The sequence below is a fragment of the Protopterus annectens genome, chromosome 9.part0 (genome assembly GCF_019279795.1).
Source record: "Protopterus annectens isolate FY-2018-M chromosome 9.part0, PAN1.0, whole genome shotgun sequence".
NCBI lineage: Eukaryota > Metazoa > Chordata > Ceratodontiformes > Protopteridae > Protopterus > Protopterus annectens.
The window spans coordinates 113,436,734-113,461,958 of record NC_056743.1 but is presented as its reverse complement, the minus strand read 5'-3'; the positions used below and the strand labels follow the sequence as shown (position 1 = coordinate 113,461,958).

General features: G+C 39.3%; 1 protein-coding gene across 1 annotated transcript in view; it reads left to right on the top strand.

The window, feature by feature from the left end:
* LOC122811072 (diacylglycerol kinase zeta-like) overlaps positions 1-25,225 on the top strand; it is a 3,109,428-nt gene that overhangs the window by 2,455,742 nt on the left and 628,461 nt on the right. Inside the window, exon 27 of the mRNA XM_044082630.1 lies at positions 2,418-2,531. Coding sequence (XP_043938565.1) covers positions 2,418-2,531 — 114 coding nt within the window. The remainder of the gene's footprint in view (positions 1-2,417; positions 2,532-25,225) is intronic.

Below are 25,225 nucleotides of genomic sequence, written 5' to 3'. Positions count from 1 at the left end.
AGGTAAAGCTAATACTGCCCCAGCTGATGAGATAAATGACAGAAGGCTGCAGAGCAAGTGTGGCAATGAGAAGTTCCTTGGTCAGGGCACAGTTAGGGTCTGTCAAAAAACATGAAATACCATGGTTTAAAGGGGGAGAAGCCAGAAGTTCAGAACATTAGAACAAGGATGCCTTCCCATGGCAGCTGGATAGATAAGCATTGAAAACTTCACTGACTCTTCCTTGCCTGTTTGGATGACAGTTTCCTGCAGCCATCTCTCTCTCTCTCTCTCTGGAGTGTGTAGGGCCCCCATGCCTCTGAGAAAGAAAGCACTCAAGACTTATAAGAAGAGTTTGATTGTCAACCTTCATGGAGGGAAAACACATGTAGAAAGTTAAGGAATCCTGAGCTGTTAATGAAAGGATATATAACTTATAAACGTTGAGATTTACCATTATGGACTTCATTAGAAATCTGGATTCAATTAATTTTTTTAGGCTTTTTTTTTTTTTTTTTTTTTTTTTTTACCTTCAGTGTCCTTGGTTATGAAGGCCCTCTCACCCACTGTATTGGCCTATTTGTTCTCCAACTGCTGAGTGATGCCACATTACCAGCTAGGACAAATGTCAGGACAAGGTAAACTGTCTTCCATAGATGATTTAGATTTTTACTTTATGACCTTACCCTTTTTTGCACCCAATATGCATTTGTGTCTATAGCAATCTAAGTCCACTGGTAATTTTCTTTTTCTTCCTGTGTAATACTATAGTTTTTTTTCTGGCATTTGGATTTTGCTTGCGGCAAGCATACTTGTTTGCATGCAGTTTTTTCATGGCTCAAAAGCAGATCTAGCCACTCTGTAGAATGCTGGATATATATGAATGTCTTATGCAGAGATGTTGGTGAATTCAGAGGCACAAAATCAACATTGGACTTCATAGGGACTAATAACTTACTGTCTGACCAAAATTGATTCAAAGGTGGGTAAGTGTTGCAATGAATGTTCCACAAGAATGATTACATACCTTACATAATTGTAGGAGTTTGCTGGCACAGTTTGTCGTGTCCAGGAAAAGATTTTTATTTGTTATTGGGGAAAATCTCGGGTCTTTATTTCTAAGACATAGTTTCATTCAACAATCAAGCTTGATTAAATATGTGAGAGCTGGACAAGAAAGTTCTACAGTAAACTAATAGTTTTAAGAAAAAAATGTATTCAGAACTCCATAGATGGGATCTAGAGGTAATCCACTGAGCTGAATGCATATGCCTTCATCCCCCAAAATCCTATTGTCTCCAGCCATATGATGCCACCTCTCTGTGTTATGTTTTAAACTGTGTTTTATCTGCATTAAGGAAGAAAGTGTTACAGTGAAAAACATTGATCTAGTACCAGGTGAAGAAGCAAGACATTCAGCAGGCAGTATATACTAAATGGTAAAGAAATGTGGCATTGGCAGGAGTCTAGTTTTTTGAAATGCTATATTGTGCAGTGCTCCATAAGGCAACATGATATTCAGACTGTAAAATAGTAGGAATGCCTAAGGCTGCTTTTATCTCAAGTATGACTGTACAAAAAAGGTTGTAATACTGTATGTGAATGTTGGCTTGTTAGTCTAGAATATTGCAAGATACTGAATTATTACCAAGACGGTTATTCTGAATCTTTGAAAACTACAGTCTGAAATGACAAACCTTGGATCTCTTGGGCAAAGAAGACAAAAGGGAATGCAATGAACCTGTATATCATTTAGATCCAAGATTTCTTTCTGTTTGTCTTTATTGGTCTTTCAGCAAATGTCATGGCTGTCAGTTCTGCCTTCTGCTGATAAAGATGACTGTTGCCATTTACTGGCTTCTTTCACAGCTGTCACACACAATTTGTGTTCTGCCGGAATGCTTTCACAGCATGAAGGCTGCAACTGCAAGTTTTCTTAAGAGTATTTTACTAGTGCCTGACTTAGTAATGCATATTGAATTAGCTGAAAAAACAGTAAATACAAAACCAGGTTAAAAGAACCAGTGTTAAAAAAGTCTTTCTTTGTGTGTGAGATTTAAGTTCAAGACACTTTCTTTTAATAGTTGACACCTGCCTTTGTAAGCAAAATTACAGACTATCCTGATTAAAAATATTTTGGTATTATGAAAAGTTCAGATCTCATTTTGTAGAATGATAAAACTTCATCTACCTAAACAGTTTGACACTGTATCCACCCCATCTCTCAGGAAGGGTGATGTTGATTTTAGATAAGGCAGCATGGTTGTAAGCAAAGTTTTTATTTTCAACAAGTTGGGAGCCTTCTACATCCCTTCAGAAAGATATTTCTCTTCATGGTTGTGCTGTTGCCATTGCTGTGGTAAATATGCTGAGAATTCAATGACCTCTTTCTTTCTGTCTTTCACTCACTTTTTTTTCCATCTGCTTTTTCACTACAGAATCATGGAGCTGCAGAAAACCACCCAGCGGAAGCGTGTTTCTAGTGACAGTTCAGTTGCCGAGGCACTAGCTCGTAATAACTCAATGCGGGCCACCAGACCCCCTCTCAGCAGGTGAGACTCACAAAAAAAAATACCGTTTGCTGGGGTAAGGCTTATGGAATACTAAATGATGGGTGCAATTAAAATTATAACAATAGTTTGGAAGCTGTATAGGAAAACAGATGTGGGAAGTATTCATTTGCTGGTCATGGGAACTTGGAGAAAGTGGCAAGTGTGTCGAAGAATCTTGTCCAGCGGCATGACATTTAAAAAAATAAGTCAAGCCAGTATTTTGAAAAACTAAGTGTACTCTTTAGCTTATCCTTCCAAATGGCCTAGTAGAGTTACAGAACAAAATAAACTGTAAAGCTTTGAGTTTTTGGGACCTGACACTATCAACATTTGTATAGGAGAACAGCTGAGGGATACAGTATAGAAACAAACTAAAGCTTGACCTCCATGAATGGTAAACATACAAAAAAACAAAAATTAGTTCAGGGTACAAATGGAAGAGGTTCTTTAATATGAAGCAGAGATGACACTAGAGAGTAAAGGATTGGACATTAGAACTAGGTGCATATTAAATGTAAGGAACTTGGAACAGTGCAAACGGGGTGCTAAAAAAATAACCTAAGATGTAGATCAGTTGCAGGTAAAAGGTGTGGTGCAACAGTGGGCATAGGGCTTTAAAGAACATTTTATTTGACATGGACTAGATAAATATGAAATAGAGAGCATAGGGACAAGTCAGAACATAATGCTAGAAGGCAGAGGATTGGAACTTAGACCAGCTACATATTAAATTGAAAGTTTCCGTGGAATCATTCATGTAGGGTATATGTGGTCAGAGGAATAAGGCTAGAGGCACATGAACAGGAATGATATTAGGAGAGGAGTAAATAATAGGATGTTAGAGGAAGAGGGCAATAAGTTGTGAAACACATTTGTAGAGAGAGTCAATAGTACAAAAAAATAAGATGGGTGCAAAGTGGGAAAGTGAGTCTGAAAGATGTGCATGAGGGGCATATTAAGTAAGGCATTGTGCAATGATAAGGAAAAATTGATGACTTTGTGTGGTATATGTAAAACTGTGGTACAGACTGAAGTAACAAACAGGTTAATATGGGAAGCAGATTAGATGGCTCACTGTATCAGTTGAAATGACAGCAGTATGGAGATTGGTAAGGAACTGAGAAGTATCCATCACTTGGAAGTGCAGAGGGAGCAGTATGCGTGGGATGACACTGGAAACGGAGTGAAGTACTGCCCCGGAGGCTTAAATAATAGGAAATAAAGAAAAAAACATGAAATATATACCGGCAGACCAACAAAAGCAATGTATGTTGGAGGAATATATATGGAAATGGATTAGAATTACAGTATACAATACAGTGCAGCAGTGGAATTTCAGGGCAGGTTCCCATGATTGAGTTGGAAAGATATACAGTATTCGGATATTCAGCTTATTTTTATATTACAGAGACTCAAAATGCTGTACAGCAAGCTAAACTACCCTGCAGGACTCTAAGAATGATCACATGTAAAGCCATATGTATTCACAATCCTAATTTCATAATTTAAATAAGTAATACCATATATAAGCAGTTATCACATCAGAGTGTAAGCTAGTATTACTGTTGCAGCTGTTTACCCACTTTTTGTCTGTTTTTGGCCACTTTGTAGTTGAGCATCTCTGCCATTGGTGCCGCTGTTTGATATTGGAAGCTAGGAGTCGTTCTTGACCTGACAGATTTGATTCAATACTTCTTCCCTTTGTCTGAAAGTACAGGGTTATATTAATCACAATATGGAGTTTGATTTTAAGCATGACCCATTTCCCAAGACCTGATATGCATTAAGGCAAGACTGTTAAGGACTAGAGTGTCTTTTGGTGTGTGCTCCAGTATTTGTAAGCTTAGGATGGATATCTCTTAGTATCACCAGTGGAGACTATCGTCCTGTGCTTAAGACTCCCCCAGGTTATGGCAGTTGTTAAGATGCTGTATTTCACATCATCCCCAACTGAATCCATATAGTCTGGACTCAAATACTCATTGTCACCTGGGTTGCATTCAGGGTTTATCCCTCTCCACCTTGGATCTGGCTATCTGCCTATTTTTTGAAAATTTTTGCTAGAGTTGTGCTGCAGAATGCAAATATTTTTCCACAGTATAAATGCATTCCATAGCTATCACAACTTCAAGAACTATAGTGCTCAGTACTAAACAGGCATGCACTTGCTTGCAAATTTCCAGGGTTTAGCTGTGAATGCTGTAGACATTTAGGAGTTCAAACATCTGTTTTAAGTTTCACTAAGTCAAGTATTATAGTGCTGAGGTATCCAGGCAGTAAGACACACCTTTTGTATCTCAGAGCTTCTATAATTTCAGAAGAACAATTTCACAGCAGCCAACATGTAATCCATTGTCAGGCCATTTCCTTAAAACACACAGTCTCGAATCCTTCACTTCAGTAGTGAATATTAAAAGTAAGCTAAAGATATGAAGGGCTGAAATACATCTTTTTATTCTCCTTTCCTGGTCACTCTGCTCCACCATTTGCACGTGTTACATCTTGCTCATACTGAGCCATAGTCACGTCTGAGTCCATATCCATCTATTTAGAACACACAAAGCAGTATGATCAGATTTAAGTACATATATTTGATAGCTGGACATTCTGCTGACCTCGTGACAACAGATAGAAAACTGGGATTGTTCACTTTGTTCCCAATCTAAAGTAACAGAAAAATATCTTGACATTATGTGCAAATGAAAATACTAACTGTGGAATACACTTGGACAGTAAAAGAGAGACAGAAAGATTTTTATTCGTGCTGAAGTCTTTTTTCTAAGCAGTTCCCCAGAAACTGAAGTCGATTCTTTCCTGTAATTGGTAAACCAGCTATTATCAGAGGAGTAGTTTAAACATGTTTCTTTCAAATCTAACCCCCAACCACAAGGAGGATTTTAGAATGCTCATCTATAAGTGCCAGACAGCCTTTTAAATATCTAATCTTGTTCACAGCAGAATGTTGGGAGTTGAAGCTCTGTTAGTGTTCCACATTTGTTGCATGCCTTTATTGAAGTCATTCAGTGCCTCTTGTCCTTGCAGGCTGCCTGTGCAATACAACAGGAGAATGTGTTTTTGAACCGATGACACAAGCAACAATGAACGGAGCAAGTGTTTCACACCTAACATTCAGAATATCCATTCTGCTATAAGATGGTTAAACAGTTGGTAGGAGAAAAAAGGAAAAATAGAAAAGACAATCAGCCTTGTTGAAGAAAGGGATAAGCAGTGACAAATTACAGTGTAAAAGCTCGTGAGAGAATGAAGAATGTGCAGTGGTGAAGGGAGATGGAATATGACAGTCTTCCCTTAAAAAAAAAGTCAGCAGTGGTCATCCTGCATGCTTAGGCAGTTGTAGAGATTGACATGGACATTGCGTTGAAAAGTGGATGAAATAAACTTTCTGTATGTTTTGGCGAATGTAAGAAAAAATAACAAGGCACAGGGGCACTGGAATTTTGGAATGATGGCTAAAAATGAAGTCAGGTTGAAATGCTGAATCACTTACTCATTTTGGTGTTTACAGTATAGGAAGTATTTCAGATGTATCCTAGTAAACAAATGAACCAAATGAAAGTGACCAGAGTGATGAAGGCAAGAGCCTGAAACAAAATAAAGCACAAGGTTTGGACAAATTCCCTAGGTTCCAAAAAAAAAATTGTGCTATAAAAAGTTTCTGAAGAAAAGACTATTACACTTTCTTTTTTTTTCAAAACAAGTTTATTGTTTTAACATATAAGAGAAATATCATAACAATTTTATACAAATAATTAAAAATAGGTATTATTATAATATTCAACAAAACAACTAAAGTATTTACAAAGACATCCACTACAATCAGATCAATTAATTAAACTAAAATACTGTGCTATTGAAATTAGAATTTTTTTAACAAATTTTGTAAATTATCCCATACAATAAAATGTGATGTTTTTCTAGTTGTTCTCATTCTAATTGTGCTTATTTCCATATGACACATTATATTCATAACATTTTTAAATTCATTGAACGAAGGAGGTGTATCTGAAATCCAATTTCTAGTTATTATTTTCCTAGCCACTGCTAGGATAGACCATAACAAGGGAAGCTTAATCTTTTAACACATTGAGGTACCGTGTGTTGAATAATATAAGAGACTTAGAAATAATGAAATTATCTGTAAAAAGCCTGCAAAATTCATTAATTGACTTCCAGTATTCTTTCAACTTCATATAGTCATAAAACATATGAGCCCAGTCAGCATTAATTTCTACATTACATCTCTTACATAGATTATCTTTATTATTAATTTTATTCATCATCAAAGGTGTATAAAAAGATCTATGTAAAAATTTCCATGTATAAAGTCTCCAGACAATGGAAGATGTAGTTCTATAAGCAGATTCCAATATATATTGTTTATCTTGTTGAGTTGGTGGGTCCCCATTAATAGAGGTGAAATAATTCCAGTATGAATCTACATTGTAAAAAGTTTCTTGTCTGATAATTTTATGTATATATGAAAGTTTACCTTTATCAGAAACTTTATGCTGTAAATTTATTATCAAGTAATCAATCAGTTTTGGAATAGATTCTTTAACTGTTGTTTCCCGCCAAAATGTTAAGAGAGACAATCTGGGATGTGGGCTGTCTTATGCACAATGTCCTTGAGTTACCTCAGAATCTTCAAATCACAGAATTCTCACAGAGAAACTGAAAGCAGTTAGTATAAACATTGACAAGGTTATCACACTGACACACCACAGATTCAGGAAAAATACTCTGTTCATAAAATATGTCAGTTATAATGAGTTTAAATGATGTAGTTTCTTGTAGTAAGTAAATGTCTTATTTTAGAAGGCATAAAAAATGAAACATTTATTTAAATGTTTTTGAAAATCTACTTAACAGCAGCATAATAATCTGTGTTAAAAATTTGTGTTCCAAACATATACTTTACTATAACTCATTTAATTCATCTGATTGACAAACATAAATAATCTTATAACTCTATTCTGGAAGAAATGTCATGTGATATATTTTAAAGCAGTAGGTTAGCATGATTGTAAAATCTGGTTACCAATATGTGTTTGCTGTGCATTATTTTGTATAAAGCAGACAGATTTATTCTAGGGACAGCAACTATTACACTTTCTGAATGATAAGTCTCTTGCATGTGAACATTAACATGGCTTCATATGCAGAGACCTTGCCACTCCAACTTAATATATTTCTAGAGAGTGGGTTACAAGAGAGAGAGAGAGATGAGAAAAACTAAACACTGAATATACTGTATGTAAACTTCAACAAAGCCTTTGAAATCCTATTTTCCATGGACTTGTTGGAGAGTTAAAGGGTATAGAATGAGACATGTATATTGATGTGGATAGAAAGTTTGCTTATGACACAGAAAAGCAAAGATTTTGTTAAGGAAATCTTGCTGTATAAAAGCAGGTACCAAGTGAAATAATGTTAGGTTTATTACTAACACTTTTTCTTTTTCACTTGCTTATCCCATGTATATCGTTGAGATTGGAGAACAGTGCCTGCCTGATTACTAATTGATACCAGGATTGATGCAGTATTTACATATATATGGTGGGTGGGAGGGGTGTCACATTCCATTTAGATCCTGTGGAGCTTTCAAGGTTTCTGATAGAAGCTGAAATTTTCTGCAGAAAGTACACAGCTGAACACTTCAATAAGGTAGCTCATGGAAAATGCTTATGATGGTAGGGGAGGCAATAAAAGGACTAGAAACGTATCTGAGGGAGAGAGGGATGTAATAATTCATGAGACTGAATCAGGAATCACAGCATAAGAGAATGGTGAAGACCAACAGTATGATGGATATGTATTTTGTCTAGAGACGCTAGTCAGAGGGTTGCTGAGGATGTCCTTTGTTTTATGTAGGACAGTTGGAAGGTTACCTCTGGAATATTGTGTTCAGTTATAGCAGTTGTGTACAAAAAAGAAGATAAGGCTTGTAGAGTGATATACATTGTAGCTATTAGAATGGTTGGGAGACTAAGCAGTTTAGGATATGAAAAAAGCTTCAAAAAACTGACATGGTTACTTTAAGAAGAGAGGAATATAAGGATGCAGTTTACTGTAAGGAGATAGGTGAGACATATGGAAGTGAAGAGGAATAATGGGAGGACAAGAAAATATAGATGACAGCTGGAAGTGGGAAATCACCATTGGCATATGAGAGATTTTCACATAGAGGTTTTTGGAGCTTTATAACACACTGTCAGAGGCACCAATAGAACGTAGGCTATAACAAAATTTCAGAGATGCCTGATAGATGAACTGGAGTTGTATATGAGTGGCTTACCAAGGAACTGGCTTCATCACTTGTGTTGACTCTGTAGGCCTTATTTTTTCCTCTTCTAACATTTTGGCACATTTTATTAAAGCAAAAAAAAGACTTTTCATCTGTGCCTGGTACTAGAGCTAGTCTAGTTTATTGACCACTTTAGCAATTTACTATAATGGAAACCTAACTTCTGGAATTTACTTTTTTTTCTATCAGTAAACTAGAATCTTACTAAAAGATGTCCTTGACAACAGATATACATTTGGGATCAACTTGTTGGAGCCCTTTTCCCAGCTAGTTCTTTACTTGATCTTGCACTTCCTGCAGCACAGCACCAGAATGCCATTATATTGGTATATGAGGCAACACCTGTTCCCAGGATGTGCTGTTCTGTAGCTACCTTTATCATTTGTAGCTCATTCCAGTGTCAGTAATAAGAAAGTTCTTATGTTTCATGCTTACAAAATGTTCTTTCTTTTTTCATGTCAACAGACAGAGTCAGTTCAGGAGTTTTAGTTTTTATCTTGGCTTAGAGCTTGGTTTTGAGGAATTCCTAAAGTGCTGATGCTTTAACCCATCGGCCCACAGAAAGCTTGAAGCCTCCCTCACTCTATATAGAATGGTGACAATGAAGAGACCCCAGTACTGGAAGCAGTCAAATTATCACTCACAAAACTAGGTAGGACCCAGGTTGGATTAGGGCTAGGGAGGGCAACATCAACAAAGGCTAAAGCCTGTATCCTCCACCAAACACTTCTCACCAACATGTACTTTTGAACCGTTGCTTACATTGGATTTCCCCACTGTCAAGATGGTCAACATCCCATTCATCATCCTCAGATAACTGCAAGATCTGAGATATGTGCCTTGGGTCCAGGTTTTCAGTGTGACACCTTGAAGGAAGAATGTTACTACAGCAGTAATTGATCATGTGGCATTTCTTTCACATTTTCAGTCCTTGAGTCCCAGGATACATTAGTGAGGTTATACTCAGGCCTAGGAGTTCACACCCCTTAACTCACTTCTATCGGAGCCCAACATAGTGTGCTAGTGATTGATCTCACCCCTACTTCCTCTCTCTCATACCAGGTGGACTTTTGGCCAGTCCTGCCCCAGCATTTGACTTCTGTAGTTTTTATTGCTGAGTGGGAGATGGTCATTTAGGTGCTATTGAATAGCATCTAGTATTGCTACTTGTCAGCTGCAGTGGACCTAATACAGCCTTCCAACTGGTAAAATCTTCAAGTTTTGCTTTATAGCATTTCATGAGCTCATTGTTCCACCTATAACCATTCAGCATGGGCCTTTCCCATGTAGTTACAGGGAAGAGATTCATATTCATATGCTTAGGGCTAGAAACCCTTTTTCCCTCTGTCTCTCCCTTATGTGACTAATGTACAGGGATAGTACATTTTTCTCCTAGATGACCCCTACTTTGCAGTAGTTTTCCACCTGGATAACTCCTACTTTGCAGTAGTTTTGAGGATTTGTTAGGTCAGACATTGACTGTCCTGCTTCTCTCATTGGAAAAGTCTGATCATCCCTCTGATGTAAAAGGAGAATTAGCCTTGGGACATATTTACATTAGAACAGATTTGAGAGAGACTGATCAGCTCTATTAGCTTAGACAGAAAAAGCTGTGACTACATACCAGGCAGCAGTACTTCATTTAGCAGCTCAGGCATCTGTAGAGCTGATCATGGGGACCAAAGGATTGAGGAACCTCTGTCTGCTCAACTCTTTGTGTGAAGGGTTAGGGTCAAGTATGTAGAGACACTGTGGTAAGTAAAAGTGAGATGCAGTTTTTTCATTAGCATGGATTGTCTGTAGGGTGTGAAGTTTGAAAGTCAAATGTCTGTCATTATTTTCTGACTTCAGTCCTCAATGATTTGCCAGAAAACCAACATTTTATGAAGAACAGGGCAAAAGTATGAGGCAAAAATCTAAACATTCTGTGGAAATCTGGACAGTTAAGAGGTATGACAGGGACCCTTTATCTACCAGGAACAGAAAAATTGCCTGGCAGATTCACTCAGCAAGTTAATTGTAGAGCCTTATGTGTAGATGCCTGACATACAGTTTGGGTGTGCCAGACGTAGACCTTTTTGCTTCAGAACACAACAGGTAACTTGAAATGTTTTGCTCATGAGTCCTGGCCAAAAGACCTTGGAGGATAGATGCCTTTTTGTTACCCTGAACAGGTCTGTTTCTCTGTGCCTTTCTTCCCGTATCCTTCATCCCCAGGGTACTTCAGCAAATCAAGGAGAACAGACCAAGTGTGATCCCAGTAGCCCACCTTTGGCCCAGACAACACTAGTTATCCATTCTCCACAGCATGGTTAAGGAAGAACTATGGTTGCTGCTTCTGAAAGTGAACCTTTTCACACTGAATAAAAGATCTGCTGTACACCCCCTCTTGGATGTACTGAAACTGTCACTGTGGATGATATGATACTTATATCTTCTAGACACCTATTCTCTTAGGATGTCTTACAAATCTCAAGGAAGAAAGGACACCAAAAACCAGAAAATTATAAATTCCAAAAATGGCTAAGATTCTTACACTGTTGCATGGCCAAGACAGGCTGCCACAGCTCTTCTGCCTTCCAGCAGAACTGTAGAACTCTGGCGTATGCTAGGCTTCCATAAAAATCCATGTGTCTGTCATCTTAATTTGCTTGCATATTCACCCACTTATTTTTTCAAATCATACCATGAAACAGTTTCTCAAGGGCACCATTCCTTTGAGGCCACCAAGTGAATGATATGGAATGTCATTGAATTGGAAACAGTCTAAGAATCATAACAACAGAGTGCAGTCCTATGTTTCAAGGAAGTAGTTGTTCACCACATGTAGTGAAACCATGATGGGGAATGACTTGAGTTGTGGGGGGGCCTAAAAGTGACATGAAAGACCATGATAACAGTTTTTGATGGGTTGAGCTTGCAACCAGTAGCTGTCATCCAAGTAAGAATATCTTTGAAACATTTCACAATAGGGTCTGATTGGTCCACTTGCTGCTAAGGAAAAGAAAAATATAGAGAAGTATTATCAGTGTAGCTATGATATTGGAAATGCTTCCACTAAACTAAGCCCTTAAGGGGAAGCATGCATGTAAATAAAAACTTTGACCCAAAAATGGAACTCAGTGGGTCTCTGCAGCTAATATAACAAGCTAAGAAAAAATGAACCCTAGAGAAAACCGTCTGAGTTAATCCTGAGAGCTATGAGGCAAACCAATGAAGGTCTGGGAAAGAGGTTCCACACTAGGTCTTTAGACAATCCAGGAGGATCAGGTCATAATTTGTGCCTAGCAGAAAGGGCAAGGAGGGGACAAGTATTGAATAATATATTACTCTTATGTCAACTGGAGATTGTAACTCACTTGAGTGAGGGCTATTACAGAGCTGTGGTGTCCATAGAACCTGGACTGAAATTAATTCCATTGTCCATGACCATCACAAAAGGCAACATGCTGCTTGGACATCACTTTTCTGGTCACTTTTCCAGTAAAGAGTGGGCTAGAAGTAAGGCAGTAACTCTCTGTAGTGTCCAAATCATAGATAAAGTTTCCGAGTATTGTATACACATGGCCCACTTTAAAGTCAAAGGAATTACTTCTGCTATCAGAAACATTTGATAGTTCTAAAGATAAAAGCACCCCAAAAAAATCTGCCTTGTGGTGAAGAACGGTAAAGCTGTTACTCCCTTCCCAAAGACCCATATTTGATTAAAGACACAGGCACTGGAAGGGCTGTATGGGGAGGATGAGTGTAGTTAGCCAGCATCAGCTCATCTATCCTTGGTGGAGGTAGGCAGCCTAGGCTTGGTGGTGTTATGAGTTGGGGAGTGGGACTCTGTGCTACATAAATAATATGATGCTCATTTGGGAGATTGCACAATCTATAAAATGCTTATGCACCTCCCCATGTCAGTAACTGTAGAGTTCACAAGACTGCTATTGGGTGGTGGGAGATATGGTACACTCCCCAGCTGCAGTGTAATGCTGCAGAAGTGTAATTGATATCTTCATTGCCCCCAGATGGGAGTCAGGTTAAACATGGAGGGAGGCTGGGGGGGTCTGGTAGACTCTGTGAATGAAGATAGGAGCTTGCTGTTGTATGCTAATGGTTCACTGTGGAGAGGAAGTAAAAGCACTCAGGACATCAGAACAAGCCATGAGCAGACTAGTTAGACCTACGTCAAGTCTAAAGTAATCAGACACAAATATGGAAGCATCTGCATTAATTCTGTAAATTAAGGTTATCAAATTCAGCCGCTATCCAGTCTGGCAAATCTCCATCCAAGTACAAGTCTTCATTCTGCTCCCAAGATTGCATCTCATTTGATAGCATCCACACCGTCTCCAAAGAATCAGTCATTCAGTTCACGAAAAAGCTTTCCACATGATCTGAAAATCTGAACTGCACAGTTTTTCATCTGCATGGAAAAACAAGTCTGGTCATTTCCCCCATCTCCTAAATGTACATTTGATTTCTTTAGTGCACTTTTTTGAGCGGACACTGACTCAGATGGATGAGTGATGTTTTTGTTTCCATGTTCATGCATCATTTTGTTAATGTCTGTCTTGTCATAATTGACCTCTTCACCATTGGCATCTGCACAAAACTGCTAAGATTCTGCTGTCTGAGGGCAGATCCTGAGGCAGTTTGGCTAGGCTCCTTGCTCCTGTCATAGAATTAGGAGATCATCTCCACTTCTCCTCCACATATTGGTTTGGTGGGTTTTGCTGAAGGCATATCTGAAGCCTCCAAAGGTGGCAGCCATAGCAGCTCTTTGTTACCTGCTGGTTGTGTGTTCTCTTCTCCAGAATCTGTACTCACCCTTCCCTCAAACCCATCCCAGTTTCCTCAAGACCTGTTCAACCTGACTTGTCTAAGATGAGTGCAGCAAGACTGTTATATTTGTGCATGCTTCATTGTCATGACTGTATCGTAACTTAATTGTGATCTCTAGGTTTATGGTTAAGGATAAGGTTTTTGTTGTTGTTCTGGCTGTCCAAAATGATTCTGCTCAGTCTGTGTATGTTGCCAGATGGAGGCATTTCACTTTCTGGACCACAGATTAAGGATACAGTTCCTTATCTTGCTCAGTGCGCACTTATCACAACTTTCGGTTCTTTTGTCACACTGGGTTTTCCTTACATCTGCCCTGTATATTTCTAAATTGCAGAACATATAGTACAACAAAAACATATTTAGTCTCTTTTAAAGACAATTTACCTTTGTGGACTAATCCTTGAAATTTCAGCTCATAATCCAGCATGTGTTGTCCTCTATTTAATTTGGGCTAAACAAATATCATGTCTTACTAAATCTCTGTGAAACAAAATTAATATTATTTACTCCCAAACTCAAATCAAACCAAAAGACATATTTTACCATCATCTCTGCTTTCAGCACTAAGATCAAACAATTTGACCATTCTAAATTTATAGGTGTCATCATTTATGACCAGGTGAAATGTGATAAACACATTAACCAAGCCATAAGAAAACAAACCAGAAACTAGGCTGTTTATACGGAGTAAAATAATTTTTTACTGATGATGCCAGAAAATGTATAGTAGCTGCTTACTTTACTACCCTCTCTTCTGTATGCTTACCCCATTTTCAGTAACCAGTAATCCACATTTCTGGCAGAGCTAGTACAATGTTATAACAGCACTGCCAAATTTGCAGCAGTCAATCACTCTGTCACATCACTGTCTAGCACTCAGGGAAATTAATTGGTTAGAACTACCCCACTACATACCTTTATCTCAACTTGGTATTGCATACACAAAATCTTGTATAAACCAGACAACTGTCCAACCATGAAGAAAAAAAGAGTCCTAAAACTCTATTCATCTGAAGGTCAACCAAGATCAAAAAGCAAATCTCTGCTCACCTTAAAAAAATCTTACAGATGTTCTTCCTGTTTCACTGTTGCAGTCAACACACTTGGGTTATCTGCCAGCAGGTAGCCCTCAGTCGGCCTGAATACCAGAGACTTAGTATTTCTGCGTCGGTTGCTGTCGCTTCAGGACTGATGTCAGGCATATAAAAACAGGCAGCTGACGCCATTACATCAGTCTTTCTTGCCGAGGAGCCCGAAGCAGAAGCAGTTCGCAGGAGTGCCGGTCGGCTGCTACCTGAGTTTTGTTTCCAAATTGAATCATCCTGAAGTCTTCTAAAGGTAAGTACCCTGTTGGGGATCCTTTTTTTCTTGCTCTAACCGATGTCAGAAAAAGTTAACAATTGTCTCGCCTGTGGAAAGCAAATACCACACCGAGATTTCCGTTCTTACTGCATCACCTGTTTAGGCTCAGACCATGATATACCTCGCTGTTGGTTTTGTGCTTTGTTCAATGCACAAACTATTTGTCATCGGGCCCTTATTGTAGCTAAATACTTTCGGTCTTGATCTCCCTATTCTGAAATGGCTTCAGTAAGCCACCCATTTACCAATCTTTTGAAAAAAATGTAAGGATAAAGACAGAGACAGACCGCACAGCTCCAAAACTGCCGATGATGCTTCTAAGCTAGTCACTAGTTCGCCGGTACTCAGTGAGGTGCTTTTACTGCCCCTGATGCCCGCTTTGATGGATTCGTAGGCCACTGCCAAGACCTATTTGAAGTCTGGTATGCCCAGAGACTCTTCTTTGACTACGGAACCTGCGGATGTCTCTACCTTGGATGAGTCTGGAGCCGCTTTGCAGACACTGGCTTCCGAGTAAGTTCTTCGCATTACTGATATTTGACATAAACCGACGACTACTTTTGCATCTTCAGTTCTTTCTAAAACTACCGAGTTTCTAAGGCCAAGAGTACGAGCTACACCTAAAAAACTGATGACCCAAGCTCAAGCGCCTGCTTCCTTGCCACAATCTCAAATGCTTAAAATGGCAGAAGACCTGATCATGCTGATTAGGGGAAGCCAGCCTTCCCCTGCTAAGAGAAAAGGAGACCTGTCCCCAACAGCTTTAACTGACCAAGAGTTAGACGACTCTGAGGTTTCTGAATATGAAGATATGCCTTTATCTGCCTGTGAGGATTAAGATGCAGAGGAATCATTCATCCTGCTACCCCTCCAGAGGATTTTTCTTTTGGTGAAACCCTACATACTTTGAGAGAGCGTTTCTACTGGGAATGTCAGGATTATCCTCGGTCCAAAAAGAGACTCAGGGAATTTTTAGATTTACCACAGCACAGATTCTTAGTTATTCCTCCTGTTCTGGATGTTCTGGATGATGTTTTTATGGAATCCAGTCTAACTTCTGATACTTTACCCCCTGCTCCAAGGAAACCAGACATGTACTATAGAGTCCCTGACTCTCACAAATTTCTTTTCAAAAATCCTACTGCTGACCCAGAGGTCATCTCCTAAGGGCCTAAAGGAATAAAAGTAACTATAGCTAAGAATCCCACCCCTTTGGATAGGGATTCCCGAGCCTTAGACAGATGGTGTAAAAAAGTTTACACCTCTGCAACTCTCGCCATTAGAGCATTGAATTGCCAGTTCCACATCCTGAAATACCAGCAACATACTATGGAACTTATTAAGCAAAAATTATCTACCTTTCCTGACTGTGCAGAAAATAAAGAATTACATGAGCTTATGCATTCTGCAACACAAGTCGGCAAGCATACCCTGCAATGTGGGTTTGACACCCTAGAAGCATCTTGCAGGGCAGCAGTCACAGGTTCTGTACTTAGAAGGCATGCTTGGCTTAAGGAGCAGACCCTGCCAGACCATGTCAAATCAAAATTACTGGATGCTCCTTTGAACAAGGACAATCTGTTTGGCACCAAAGCAGAAGAGGTTTTAAAAAAATATGGAAGAAAAGGCTGACAATGCAGACAGTCAAAGTTTTTTTGTAAGTGCAGCCTCCAAGATTCAGTAGGCATTGCCCCTCGAAACATTGGTCCTTTCCAGCCCCCTCAAGGCCATCTCAAACTAGACCTAGGGGAAACAGACCCCCCAGATTACAGTGTCAGGGTATGCAGAGATCTAAGCAATGGAGTACCTCCACTTCTAAAACAGGGAGTGCTAAGCCACCCCCTTACGGAAAGAATTCACAATGACTTCTCAACTCCACTCCTAACCTCTGCCCAATTGCTTGTGCCCCAGGAGGAAAACTTCCCCACCATGCAAAAAACTGGACCTCCATCACCAACGATCGATGGGTCCTCAACATAGTTACCCAGGGGTACAAATTTTATTTCCACATGCTGCCAACCCCAAAAGGGTTCCCAGACATTCCTCCAAACCAGTGGGCAGAGGCACAAAACCAAGTTCAATCCCTGCTCTCCATGAGGGCAATTCAACCTGTTCCTGCAGAACAGATAGGCCAAGGTTTTTATTCCAGACTTTTCCTGGTACCCAGAAAAGAGGGCACCTGGTGCCCAATCTTAGATATATCTATTCTAAACACCTTCCTGGTGGTATCAAAATTCAAAATGCTCACTCTACAGCAGCTTCTCCCTATGCTGTCCAAAGATGCCTGGTTAGCCATCGTAGACCTAAAGGACGCCTATCTGCATATCCCTATCAGGGACTCATGCAGGAAATATCTACATTTTAGGGCAGGATCTATGCATTATCAGTTCTTTGCACTTCCCTTTGGCTTATCCACTGCTCCCAGAGTCTTCACAAAAGCTGGCACCAGCCATTGTCTATTGCATACAGAGAAAGATTCAAATATACCCTTACTTGAATGATTGCCTGATTCAGGCAGACAGTCAGGAAAAGCTGCTGCAGCACCTGACATTTGTAAAGGACATTCTAACCTCCCTGGGGTACACTATCAACGAAAAGAAATCAAAACTAGTCCCCAGTCAAAAGATTGTATTCCTGGGAGCAAGCTTGGACACAGCATCCCAGATGACATTCCTTACTCCAGAAAAACAAGCCTATCTGATAGGCTTCTTCGCTCAAATGGCCACCAGAACCCAGCTATCTGCAAGTAAAATCCTGCAGGCTGTAGGGTTCATGGCCTCCTGCATTCTACTAATTCCATATGCCAGACTGCATATGAGGAAACTTCAGTGGTACTTAAAAAGTCTTTGGTGCAAACATTCTCAGGACCTGGAAACTGTCATACCTATTATACCTTGTCTCAGGACAGAGTTTCTTTGGTGGGCAGCAGCATGCAGCCACAACAAGGGACTTCCCTTTACACAACCCCACGCCACCTAGACCCTAACCACAGACGCATCAAACTCTGCCTGGGGGGCACATCTGGATGGCAGGTGCATTCAGGGCCACTGGAGCCCAAACCAAATTCATCTGCACATCAGCCAAAAAGAGAAGCTAGCTGTTCAGCATGCTCTGACAGCTTTCAGATCCCTACTCTCACCAGGGCCCCTTCTAATAAAAACCGACAACACCACAGTGATATGGTTCATCAACAAGCAGGGAGGAACCCACTCTTACCCACTCTGCAGGCTAGCTATGACCCTGTGGAACACAGTCTTGGACATGCATATTCATCTGCAAGCTCAATTACTGCCAGGCAAACAAAACTCTCTGGCAGACGACTTGAGCAGAAATCTCCTAGACTCACACGAGTGGCAATTAGATCTTCAACACCTTCAGTCTTCTATCCCAGAAATGGGGTACCCTGATGGTGGACCTATTTGCTTCCACTTACAATCACCAGCTCAGCAAATGCTGAACCAGGGTACCTCACAGCAAGACCTGAAAAGTGGATGCCCTATCCTTCCAGTGGGTAAACCTCTCAATCTATGCATTTCCCCCTCTGCCTCTTCTTACAAGAGTACTACTCAAGATAAGACAGAAAAGACCAAGGGCAATCCTGATTGCCTCAGACTGGCCATGCCAACACAGGTACCCACTACTGCGCAGTCTGTCACCGGTGCCATCATGGCACCTACCCCAGATCCCAACCTTCCTCACTCAGCAGGAGGGACAGATCTTGCATCCACAACTGCAAACCCTGAACCTCGCTGCCTGGCTTATTCCTTGAATTCTCCTCCAGTGGCCAGCCTAAGCAAGCAGGTGCTGGATGTCATTCGTGAACCAGAAGACCTAGTACAAGGAAATCCTATGCTGATAAGTGGAAAAGGTATTGTTCCTGGATTCACTCTGAAGGAGCAGACACAGCACAGCTCTCCTTACCTCTCATCCTGGATTACCTAGCAGACGTACTCCACAGATGCTATCCTTCTCTTCCATTAAGATCCATGCCTCTGCCATCTCTGCTCATTACAGCACTGAGACACCTATCTTCTCTCTCTCTATCTCTCATCAAACAGTTTATGAGAGGGGCTAACAACATAAGGCCACTAGGAAGAGCCCCCACCCCTGCTTGGGACCTTAACTTTGCATTGGAAAAGCTCACGCTACCCCCCCCTTTGAGCCTGCAGCGTCAGCAGAGTTAAAATTCCTGTCTTGGAAAACAGCCTTGCTTTTGGCCATCACTTCAGCTAGAAGAGTGTCTGAGCTACAAGCATTTATGGCCGTGAACCCTTCATTATTTTTCATCCAGACAGGGTAACCCTACTTTTATGCCTAAAGTGGTGTCCAGTGTGGTTGTCAACCAATCTATCCATTTGCCCACCTTTTTCCCTAATCCTCAAAATAAGGGGGAAAGGATCCTGCACTCATTAGATATGCACAGACATCTTAGATTCTACCTTGATAGGATGAAGCTGTTCAGGAAATCTGACTTACTAGTCAGCTTTGCACCAGGGGCAGAGGGCAAGGCTATATCAAAACAAATCATCTCCAAATGAATAGTGCACTGTATCCATTTCTGTTACAAACACCATGGGAAACCACCCCCTCTGGGGGTCAGAATGCATTCCACTAGGGAAACTTCATCCTCTACAGTATTCCTCAGGGGAGGCCCTACCAGGGACATCCTGGAAGCTGCTACTTCGAGTTCTCTTTACACCTTCACCAAGTATTACCACCTGCCTATCTTTTCCAAATCCAAGGCGGGTTTTGCAACAGCAGTCCTGCAGGGCATACTAGCCAGCCCCAACTCTTCTTGACTGCCTCCACCCATTCTTCAGCTTTGTGAATCAACCCGTGTGTGATGACTGCAACAGTGAAACACGAAGAACATAGTACAGTCATGTACACTTAGCATAAATGTAGATGTTCAAGTGTATTCACTGTTGCAGTCCTGGTTTTCCACCCTCCAGCCCCCTTGTCTCTCACTCTCTCTCTCCTTTTCTATTTCTCTTACTCACCCCTTACAGGGCTATTGGTATTTACTTTTTACTGGTGGTGTTTTTCCACCATAACTTAACTCCCTGTTTGGAGGCTCCTGACATTTGGGGCAAGAAAAACTGATGTAATGGCGTTGGCTGCCTGTTTTTATACCCCTGATGACCTGATGTCAGTCCTGAAGCGACAGCAACCGACAGAAAAATACTAAGTCTCAGGTATTCGAGCTGACTGAGGGCTACCTGCTGGCAGATAACCCAAGTGTGATGACTGCAACAGTGAATACACTCAAACATCTACCTTTATGCTAAGTGTACACAACTGTACTTTTTGCAGGGGACTCTCTGTACTCAAACAAAATTTCAAAAGTATGGAACTGTATCCCCTTAGCTCTGAAAACAGACCAAAATGAAAATCCCATAAAAAAAAAAAAAAAAAAAAAAAAACAATTAAAATGTTACTTGAGAGAAAAATGGATCTGCTCCTGCACCTCAGCAGGCTGACTGCCATGATGCCAGTGTATGTTATCTGTTCTTATCTTTAGAACAGATCCTGAAAGTACTCCTTTCCTCACTTCTTTCTCATTACAGTAGTTTTCTCCTACTCTGTCTGTGCCTTTCTATTACTGTCATCTTAATATATATTTTTTTCTCTTAGACGTAATTTTTCACAAAAAATTATTTTACTACACCAAGGAACTTTACTGAGACTAATGTATTCCTATAAAGTAATTTGTCTGCTAGTAAACTATTTCTCTGTATAAACATCTCCTTCTTATATGTATGTGATAACATATGTTAGATGTAGATTCCTGTACTAAGTATAATTTCTGATTTGATTGTGCTTAATCTCTTTTATGCATAATTATATATTGTGTATAATTCGCTAATTTGTGTTTAAACGTTCATGATTGTACAATATACAGAGCTTTTCTTACCTGACCTTCACTGAAAAGGGGTGTATGCTAAACCCACATGGGCTATCCCACTAAACAAAGGCACAATAAAGTAAAGAAAACACACACACACACACACACACACACACACACACACACACACACACACACACACACACACACACACACACACACACACACCGAGTCCCATCTCCCATTTGTCAGTGCTTTCACATTTGATTTAGACTGCCTCAGGCACCAGTCACCTTATACAGCCTGAGCCAATGGGAATGGCTGCTTGCTGTTTCATCTAGCAGCCCAAATAGTTGCCACTGAACTGTCATTTCAGTCCACCAGTAAGAGCAGGAGGAGCTGTAATAAGGTGTAATAACTTTATTGTCTTTGGGGCCATACACAAAACCACTTGGCTGTTTTAGTGATAACTTTGCTGAGTTTTTTTTTTTCCTTTATAGAAACAGAAATTTGGTCTGAGTCTAGAACTGGAAAATCAAATGTTTATAAAAAAAAACAGCAAGTTACAAAATAAAATTTAGTACTTTTATTTAGGAGGGCTGCAACTCGGCAGTTTAGTTCCACTCATGGAAGGATCTGACATCCACTGGATTAGTGCTTTTGGTTCATGTGCTGGGTCTGTTTCATCTTTCCTCCTTATCAGATTTGCTCTAACACTGAGACATGGGACCCCCCCCCCCTTTCTTGTATACATCCCTCAGTCAACAAATAGAGCATGTTCACTGAAGAAAATATTTAGTCATATAATTAGAGTGAAGAGATTTTTGACTCTATGGTAGGTTCGTTGGTTCCTATGTAAAAAAAAAAAAAAAAAAAAAACTTTATAGACTATATTATTTATTATAGAAAAAAGTTTTTTGTAGCCTGTGTCATCCCATTTAGGAAATTCTGCTTCCTTTTGGCTATTTTGGTTTCTTCGTATGACATTTTGTGTAATGTGACCAGAGAGAGCCTATTGAGTCACTATTCACTTTTTTAGGGGATACCAAGGTTGATATTTAGATTGACAGGGAAATTTAGCCTGAGCACTAGGGAAGTCCTCTTTTATGCACAAGGTACATTAAATTTGTAATGTCACCACTAGATCACGTCAGTCATGTCTTTATATCTACTGGCTAGTCCCCAGGTCGGTGGTCCTTGGTCACTGATCTGCATAGATATTTTTAATAACTTAAAATTTTGTTTTCATTATGTCTTCTCTGTCAGTTATGTTTGTTTGTTTTTTTTTTCCAAACATTTCAGTGCCTTAAGAAGTGTATCAAGGAAGTATGTTATTTTAGCACAAAATTGACATAATCCTGTACTACAGTATTTTTTAGCCTTTATTTTTGTTTAGTTATTTGTCATATTAAATATAACAGGAGTGTAACCATTAGCAATGGTTATACTTTTGTCCTAGATGTATTTTTATATAGAGTGTTGTGTTTTTCATGAGTAATTTTAATGATTTGTTTTATTGTTAAATTGAATCTATTTTTTGATTGGCTAGACAGGGTTTTAAATAGATGGTAGTAAGTGTTATATGTTAGGTCTGAGGAAACAAGTCTTATGACTGTGAAAACGCTTACCAATTGTACCTGCTGCTGTTTGTGTTTTATTCACAGTTTTCGTGCTTTCAGCAGTGGTGTTAATTTAGTTTTATTTTTTATTTTTGAATTCGTTGGTGCTTTAGTGCGTTCTTTACCAGCCTGTCAGCTTTGTTAGTTGTTTTTTAGCCTTTGTAACTTTTCAGTGGTACGTAACTGGATGTCATACTTTCTATATTCTGTGTGCAACTATGTGCATCAGCTGACATTTTTTTTACTTGGAACCCTTTATAGTGTAGCCGGTAATGCTAACCACTTTTTTCTGCTCAGCTCTAATGAATTTAATCCAGGTAGTCCTTCATATTTCCACATCAGACAGGTCTTAGCTGAACTGTTATTATTTCTGATATGTATTTATATATTGTTTGTGTCTTTCGGCTTTTCCCGGTTAGGGGTTGCCACAGCGGAACTCCGGTCCGCTAATGATTGGTAGCGGATTTTTACGTACTGGGTTACCAGCCCTGATGCACAACCTTCAACGAAGGCACGCCCCATTCATGTATGCCTCCACACAGAAGACGCTCTAGCTGAGAATCGAACGGGGCAACGTCTTGCTATGAGGCGACAACGCTACCGCAGCACCACCACCCCAGTTTTATATATATATATATATATATATATATATATATATATATATATATACATATATATATATATATTTTTTTTTCCTTTGGCTTGAAAGCCGCCTACTGTGTTTTGTACTGAAATTCTAATTTTTAAATTCTTGTTTACCTGCTTGTGTGCTCTTTTGCTTGTTCAGTGTTCCTCTCCCTCTCTCCAACATTTCTCATTACTCTGTAAAAAGCCATATTCCACTTTAAATTTCTTTCTCAGGTGTTATTTAGTGATCTGAACTGGGTTGTCATTCCACTTAACGTAAGGGTTATGCATCATCTATTAGCCATCTTGTCACTGTCTAGAAAATGCTGTAGAACAAACTGAAGAGATTGCATTGCCTTTCAGATTCCTGCATTTCTGGTCAGCTTTAGTCAAACAGTGCGACATTTATATGTTGGCCACTTTGTACTGGAAAAGGAAGAATAATAAAATGTGAAACTGTACTATAATTTTCTTTATAACTTAAGTTTTCATGCATACCAAAATGACAAAAAAGAGAAGCTATTTTTTCCACTTCTGTTTAATGCCTATTTTTCCTCTTGGGTGGCTGACATCTTTTGCTGTCTAATATTAAAGTGATACCCATACCTCTTAACCTGGAAGCATCAACAATCTGGTCAAAGGCCCATAAAAATAAGTACAACTGGCCAAAAACCTGTATGTTGATTAACATACAGTTTGCATACATAATTATGTAACCCTGCCCACTTCGGTGGAATTGTGGCATGCACACTTTTAAATGCAGATTAAAGAACAGACAAAATATGATCATGAAACACAAAATATACAGAAGAGCAATACTGTTTTATTTATATTAATATTTAAACTTGTATCAGACTTTGAACTTGTGCAAAACTAAAATAAAATGTTCTTTTATAAAAATAAAATTAACTGCAATTCAGCCTTCTACGTTAATATTAAATAACGCAAAATATAACCAGTATAAAACTGTTTTATATATATTAACATCTGAAGCAACACAGGTGCAATATTATTAGCAACCACAGCGTACACAAACTATGGGTAAAATATGAAACAATTACTGTCAGCTTGCTACCAATTTCAGCTACAAAGCTCACTGGATGGTTAAAATCTTTTACTTTATACTTGCAAAAAAGTTCTTTTGATAACTTAATATAATTCAATGTTTTCCATGAATATACTTATAAAAAGTTGTAGGGTGGGGTGCCTGCCTCAATAAGAAACACCATGTGTTCTTAGATCTGTGTAATAATACAGTTTCAAAAGTCATCTAGAAAACTAACATTACATTGCAGTTTCTTATTCATTATGTTATGCTATTAATCACCACCCAGCACCCCATAACAGTCTGTGAGATATGTGAACTGCAATATTATGCATTCCATCATTAGTCACTAATGGGTAAACTGAAATTAAAATCGGCAAAAGGCACAGATGCAGAGCTTCATACAATTAATTATTTAATTATATGACTGCAGGTATTATGGCCAAACCTCTCAATCTCTTAAAGCAAGAAATCTGGACAAAGCCACAAATAATGGGAGACTAAACAAAGGCACAGAAATAGTTAGTGACACTTTTTAAATACTGCTCTTCCAAACATAGACTGTTGACAAAATAACAGATTTTGCATAGCATGAATTTTCTGAAGGATGAAGTCTGAAAATCAAATGTAATGTCTGCTGCCTGCCGTTTTATGACTTCAGCCCTCAAAGATCTGCCACTGCCAGTGATTTGCCAGAAAACTGCAATTTTATGAGAAACGGACCCATAGCAAAAAAGCCAAAAGCTTAATTCCCATCAGTAGTTTCAGGTATGCACAAACACCAAAATGAAATATGTCCCCCAGACCCCCACTAATCCCTTCAGCAGTATGTTTCCAAGTATGTACAAAGACCAAAATGAAACTTTTCCCCCAGTGATCCATCTCTTCAGTAGTTTCAAGTATGCACAATCAGTCATGCACTAAAATGAAACATCACCCGCAGCAATCCTTCCCTTCAGTAATTTCAAGAATGCACAAGCACCAAAAGGAAACATTTCCCCCAGACCTCCATTAATCCCTTCAGCAGTATGTTTTCAA